The 7,334-nt window shown below is 44.1% G+C and overlaps 1 protein-coding gene across 1 annotated transcript; it reads left to right on the forward strand.

Moving 5' to 3' along the window:
• Nucleotides 1-1,162: 1,162 nt before the first annotated feature.
• On the forward strand, nt 1,163-6,340 carry foxj1b (forkhead box J1b). The gene is made up of 3 exons (XM_018687808.2): nt 1,163-2,237; nt 2,422-3,083; nt 3,776-6,340. Exons 2-3 carry the CDS (start codon nt 2,496-2,498, stop codon nt 4,637-4,639), a joined length of 1,452 nt encoding a protein of 483 aa, XP_018543324.1. The 5' UTR covers nt 1,163-2,237; nt 2,422-2,495; the 3' UTR covers nt 4,640-6,340.
• Nucleotides 6,341-7,334: the final 994 nt, after the last annotated feature.

Genomic DNA, 7,334 nt, shown 5'->3' on the forward strand with positions numbered 1-7,334 from the left:
TTAGATAAAGTCAGAGATTCGCCTGTAATTTCAGCCAGATAATAATGGCAACACATCAGGACTGAGAGGAAAAGGCTTGATTTTCTAAAACCCTGTGCCGTCTGTATTCACCACATTTCAAAAGACTGTGAAAAGTTTCATTCAACTACAAATCTCCACTTTTTATACGCCCACATCTGCTCTTTCATACTAATAAATAGGCTACCAAGACAGTGTAGGAGCACACTCCAAGGCTACACAGACTATTACCATGGTTGCCTTTTAGTGAGACTGGTCAAGCTGTCTGATCTATGACTTTTGCAGTGAAAGCAAACCTTGCCCACAGTGCTGTCAGGGATATGCATGGTACTTCACATTTATTAAAAGCAGCGCGGTGAAAAAGCCTCACTCGCTCACATTGGACATTCAGCCTTGAAGAAACCTATATCCTGCTCAAGTGCTTCAGGAAACTATCAGTGCCTTCTTCTGGTTAAACTACGTACAATACAATATGCAGCTGAATTGGGGCTCTGGCCTTCTGGAGTAGCTGCAGTGCAGTATTTGTCCACTGAGGGGCAGTGTTTCCCCATAATTCACGTTGGCTCTGCCATGGACTTGTGCATAAACAGAATCACTTTAATGTTGGCATTCAATGTGTTATATCAGCCTGTGTGGAGCATAAAACTGTCACTGCCTGGTTAAAAGATGAATTATCCAAAATGGAAACACCTTGACTTTGAGTAACAAACTTTTTCTAAAAGCAAAATCTGTTATTTTTGCTGGACTTGACTCTAGCAGCATGACCAGGCCTGTCAGACAAATATCGGATGTGAGATGAAATATTTTCAGAGCATCAATCTGGACAATCTTGGAACATTGGATGATCAGTGAGGCATTTTAAAGGTGCTGTATTGAATTACTTGCTGTTGCTACATGGCCAACGATCAAATTTACTCTCCAGTTGAGAGGAAATGTTGCAAGTTCAGCATCAAACTTTGTCCCTGCCGTCTCCAGCAGTAGAAACAACAGGAATGTTTTGCTTCTTCTTCTACACTTCTTTCCTTCTAATGTTGGCGTGCTAACCAGCTAGCCCTGTCCCATCTTGTAATACCTGCCTCAGTCCAACAGAGGATGAGGACGAGCCTCTTGTCTGGTAAGTAAACAACTGTCAGTGCTAATGTTGGCTATATAGCGATAGCAAAAATGGACATATAACATCTTTAAATACATCTGCTAAGATATTGAAGCTCAGCTAGTGTTGTAACGTGCTATACACCTGTATGATGTATGTGTGTAGTGTCCTCTTGTGTTCATAGTTGCATTCATTAATCATGTCTCTTTATCTTTACTGTTTTTTATTTTAAATGTTTACACAGTATCAGCTGTGTTTTTACATTTCTAGTGATATATCACTGCATCCAACAGATGGTAGCATGAGTCCTTAGATGTGATACTCTGCAGTACTATTACAGGTAGATTATGAGCTGTAAAAATTCAATTAGCATTTGCCTTTGTCACGTTAAAGAACGTTAACAATAACACCCATGCTGTCAAGCTATGGTAAATACAGGCTTATCGGTTAAAGTGGGCAGCTCTCCTTGTAGGTGTAAGAGTGCGCTACAAGCGGGACCTGTGGCGCGTCTTTTTCCAGCGCCGGCGGGGGGGCTGTGACGCGCTCCACAGAGGTCACATTTCAGACCGAGACGGAGATTAAAGGCAGAGAGACGAGAAACTGGCCGGTGCAGTTTATTGTAGTGCATGTGTGGTGCGCACTTACAATCATTTGGGCACATTTCTATGGGTTGATAGAAAGAGAGAGAGAGGGGGAGAAGAGAGAGAGAGGGAGACTTAAAGTGAAACCTGGAGAAGCAGAGATAGCCAGCCAATCAGAAATCCCCCCCAGGCGTTTAAAGGGATGGTGGGCAGTCTCTCGGGCTTTAAGAGTGACTTATTTTACAACCTCCACACATTCTCACGTCTTGACCTCCCACGGACACTCAAACAGAGCACAGCGCTCGGATGAGTAACAGCCCGGTTTGCCTGAGTCGACATGGATCTGTCCTGAACGGTGTCTCCCCCCCCCCTCTCGTTTTACTGCATATGAGCTACTGCTGCTGCTGCTGGATGCTCCTCGCCCTCCCCCCGCCGCACTTGTTGCGCAGAGACTGGATGCGCCGCTGAGTCCTTGGAGAGGAGAGGCAGGGACGGACTGCAACAGGTGCACACGGAGCATCTCCCTCTAAAAGGCTGCACCGGAGGTAGGGAAATTACGCATCATTTGGCAATTTACGCGTTTCATATATTGCTTTTTTTGGGGATCTTTTGATCAAACGATACTCCATCCGTGCTGATTTATTTGGCATCTGTGTGTGAGGGATGATTTAAATTCTTTTCATTAACTGCGTTTTTTGTTTTTTATACTTTTTTCCCTTTGGGCTAAAGATAAAACCAAACTTTAAATGCTGATTTGAGGATCCTTGTTCGTCTTCAGCCCTCACTGCGCGCACTAAGCCAGGATGCCGGTCCTGACAAGCCCCGACATAGCTAACAAGTTTAAGGAGAAATGGCTGGCGGTCTACCCAGAGGATCAGGTCACCGGGACCGACTCTGCCCCCCTTGACGACAGCCTCACCAGCCTCCACTGGCTCCAGAATTTCTCCATCCTCAGCGCGGACCCGGAGCGACCCAACGGCGCCGGACCGGGCTGTCCGTCCTCCCAGCAGCACCTCTTCCTCAAGCGGCTCGGCATCCCCAGAGGAGGCACCGACTCTCCGTCCAGCCCTCCGGCCGGGGACACCGCCGCCACCGGGATGCCTCTGTACCTCGGGAGCCCCGTAACCTCCGGCAGCGACTCCACCGCGGCGCCGCGGTTCGCCAGTTGCGCACATCCAACATCCGGCTACCCACAGATCCCCATCCAGGCCAGCCCGCCGGTCGAGGTCGACTACAAAACCAACCCTAAAGTCAAACCGCCCTATTCCTACGCGTCTCTCATCTGCATGGCCATGCAGGCCAGCAAGCAGCCCAAAGTGACTCTGTCCACCATCTACAACTGGATAACGGAGAATTTCTGCTACTACAGACACGCGGAGCCCAGCTGGCAGGTAACCGAGACCGGATAACTCTCCTTCTATTATTGATGAGTCAGATAAATGGCGAGGTGAGGGAGGGGAGGGTGAACAATTGACTCCAGTGTCACCATCAGACACTAGGTCTTCAGACTACAGAGCATTAGACAAGGCCTTTTCTGGGCTACATCAGTGTGGGGAACAGAAACCATCAGATGTAAATTTAAAAACCTCCAGATCCTTCTCTCTCTCTTTCTCTCTCTCTCTCCTGGATTAGTGTCTAATTTCTGCCTTTGATGATTTCCACGACAAGTGTTTTTTAATGCAAGAGTCTGAAATTTCCATCTTCCAGTGAGAGTGCTCATACAGGGTTTTTTTTTTGTCTGAGGGGAATGGTGATGGAGTGGAGAAAGCACTCTAATGTGTGTGTGTGTGTGTGCCAGTGTGTGTTTGTGTGTGTGTTAATGAGGGCTCCTGAGAGAGATGGCAGCTAAGCACAGCTGATCATGTTTGAAATGCACAGAGCTGCCTGTTACTAGAAAGCCTCATTAGGTACATTTGCTTTCCTATGCAAACAACAACAATACACCCTCCCCTCTCTCATTCTCTCTTCCTGTCTCCTTTACAGCGACAAACTGGCATTTTCAGTTTTTGCATGACTAACTCAAATTTGCTCAGAGCCAGTGGGATCATGTTAAATATCCTTTTTCCTTTTGTCTTTGTCACAGAACTCGATTCGTCACAACTTGTCCCTCAACAAGTGTTTTAAGAAGGTCCCCAGGCAAAAAGACGAGCCGGGGAAAGGAGGCTTCTGGCAGATTGATCCTCAGTATGCTGACATGTTTGTCAATGGCATCTTCAAACGCAGGAGGATGTCTGCTAACCACTACAACAGCAGCAGTGGCGGAGGCAGCAGTGGCACACAAAGACAGAGCAAACTGGTCCAGGGTTATCACAGCACCCAAAATGGCTGCCCTTACCAAGAGGTGGGCGGCAAACGGAAGCACCTGCCCTCTAAAAACAGCAACAAGGCTATGAGGGTGACTGAGTCCCCTCTATTAGCAACAGAAGCCCACAAAGCAGACATCCTGAGGGGGGACTTTGACCTGGCGTCCGTGTTTGATGACGTCCTCAGCGGGAACTGTAGCACCTTCGAGGATTTGGACATCAACACAGCACTGAGCTCCCTGGGCTGGTGCGGGGGAGCGGGCCTCATGGGTCAGAGCCAGCACCTGAGCCAACATCAGTCCTACGGTTACATGGACTTGAGCGGCGCCGCTTCGATGGAGTGCGCGGTCAACATGGGAGAGCTCCACGTGCCGCCGCAGCAGCAGCATCCACATCCGCAGCAGCAGCAGCTGGACCAGGACCAGCTGCTCCAGAGCAACAACCACCACCATCACCACCTGCAGCAGTTCGACGAGCCCTCCACGCTGTTCCCGGAGCGGCCTGAGGAGGCGGTGCTGCAGCCCTGGGAGGAAATCAAAGAAGAGGCGCAGGCGATTCCTCTTTCTCTGGATCAGGGCTTCGGCCTGTGCGAGGGCTTCTTTACAGAGATGCAGCCGTGGGAGCGAGTGGAGGCCTATCTGTGACCTTTGACCCCAAACCTCATTGACTCCTTATGATCTAAACATCTCTGATTGCTGGTCCAACTCCACATTACTCCTAAAAGGACAACAGTGGTGATAGAGCACGGTTACTTCTACATTTCCTCCAATCATTCTGCAATACACTGCATCTGTAATTTATTTTTTGTAACATTTACTTGCCTTTTTTTGTTAAAATACAAACACAATCATGTCAAACCTATCTTGAACTTGAACTGCAAACCCAGCTTGAAAAGATGCCCTTAATAAAAGACAATGATATGACCATAAAGTTTGTTTGGTAACATGATTAGGGACAACTTCCTGGCACAGACGCCCATTTCCTCCTGCGGATGTCAGGTGATTGACAGTGAACCAGTGTGCAACGTGAATGCAGAGCTGGTATATCAGGCACAATGAAATGACAAAACAACAGAGTAACTTTGATAAACCAAATTAAAGTTTCATGCAGACCATGAGGGATTATCTTGCTCTGTAGAATGAATGGCAGCAAGTGGCTTCTTCACGAGGAGGATGAATGAAGAAACTGGACTTTATTGGAACTATAAGAGAAAAATGGAAATGAGAGAATGTGTACAAGTGAGTGCTGAACTGGACTGAAATGTAAGCTACAGCTATATGTCCTCAGTGACAGAAGAAAAGCAAAGAAAGCTCAACAGCCCTCCTTCAAAGCACTCTCTACAAACAAGCACTGTCACAGAGGGACTCAGAAGACATACAGGATTCTATTTTGCTACATTAGCATTTAACATTTTTTACTAACATGCAGTGAAATCAGCCATTCATCTCAACCGTCTGATGAAAGATGAAGCTATCAGAGCAGGATGGAGACGAGAAAACTTTAAATTCATAGTGAGATTAGAAATCAGTCACTTATGACTTTGTTATATAGTCGATTTAATATATATTCACTAAAGTATATAGTGTGAAGCTGGGCAGGAACATTTGCCATTTGTCTACAGTCACGTATTGCAAAGCAGACAGAGGAGCCGACCTGATATTGAGTCATGAAGTCAAACATTATGCACTTTGATAGGCCGCAGTTTTAGGAAAGCAAGACAGCTTTTTTTTCAGGATGTTTAGTTTAATTTTTATGGTATTAAAATGGTGTTTTTCTAAAGTTTACTGACCATAATGAAAATGATGCATATATGCTGTAATCGTCCATATCAGTTTCTTTTTGTACAATGAACTCGACACTGCAATAAGTTTTGTTTGCTTAAATATACTGTCTTTCTTTCCAAATATATACAAAAGTGGGCATTTGTTGATTATATTTCGCCAAAATTTGTTGATAAGGAATATGCAGTTCATTGGTGTTTCTGTGTTGATTTATACAAAAAGAAGAGAGTTGTGTTTTCTGTCACTGGGTGATGGATTTCTTTTTGTCCCTTATTGATTACTTTGGTGTATGTCTTTTTTTATTTGTATGGTTTGTTTTCAACAATCTGAATTTCAAATCATGTAAGAGAATAATAACTGCTGGTTTGGGGTGACAAGTTATGAGCAGATACAAAAATTCAACTCTGAAAACGCCAGATTTTCTTATTGTATCATATTGATCAAGTTTCATATGGACTCTTTAATCTTACCATGTTATTTTCATTTGTACTTTTTTTAAGCTGTTTAAAAATGCAATCATGCCTTGATGCAATAAATGGTGTCAATTAAAGAAGGAACAGTAACACAAACACGTATCTGTCACTTGTTATTGTGAAATATCAGCGACTAAAATGTGTACACATGATGGAATGCATACATACAGTGCTGGTCAGGATTATTGTTTGGGTTAGAGCTCTGTGTGTGCAGTCAGGAGATAAAAGGTCTATCCTGAGTTTATCATTAATCAGCACAGACAGGTCTGAACTTGCTTGGCATTTAAAGCATACAGGGAGTAGATATAATAGCATACACACCAGTGATGCTATATGAACTAATATGGCATGTTAGACAAAAAAACCTTTGGCATTAAATGTCAGAGAAGTGTGTTTTCGACTCTATGATTATTATTCAGACAACAACACTCATAATTATACCAAACCCTTGAATGTTTTTGGACAAAGTGAAATGGGTAATATGAGGAGGAAAAGACTGAAAATAAGATTTTTAAATAAAACAAGATAATCAAGGAGCATTTCTCAACCTTGAAAAATCTGATACAAAGAGCTTCACAAAGACCAAAAAAACCAAAACATCACTGCTTTGAGCTAAATGCTAACGTTAGCACTCACAGTCACAATGCTAGCTGACGTTAGCATGTATATTTACATGCTCGATCTAGTACGTAGCAACAGTAATTAGCAGCAATAACAGTAGTGCGGTATATGGACGTTCAATCGTGCACAACCTAATCTGACATGAAAGTATGAAAACAAAAAAATAAAAGAAAAAATAAACTAATAGCACTAAACACAAAGTATTGCTGAGGCTGATGGGAATGTCAAACTGAAATATCGGCACTGGATGAAAAATCAGAGAATCACAAAACTTATTTCAGTTCATCCTGAGAGGAACATGAATGTCTGAACCATATTTTATCACAATCTATCCAACAGTTGTTGAGACTTTTCACTCCAAACCACAAATGTGAAAAGTAGGACTATGGATGTCTGTATCAATAGGCTTAGATATTTCACTGGATAAGTGAAAACTTCGAACTGCTGGTGGCGCTAGATTAAGA

The sequence above is a fragment of the Lates calcarifer genome, linkage group LG23, assembly GCF_001640805.2.
Source record: "Lates calcarifer isolate ASB-BC8 linkage group LG23, TLL_Latcal_v3, whole genome shotgun sequence".
Lineage (NCBI taxonomy): Eukaryota > Metazoa > Chordata > Actinopteri > Centropomidae > Lates > Lates calcarifer.

Coding starts and splice junctions, on each gene's coding strand:
- foxj1b (XM_018687808.2), top strand. CDS start 2,496: ATGCCGGTCCTGACAAGCCCCGACATAGCTAACAAGTTTAAGGAGAAA. Junction 3,084..3,775: donor ACGCGGAGCCCAGCTGGCAG/GTAACCGAGACC, acceptor TCTTTGTCACAG/AACTCGATTCGTCACAACTT.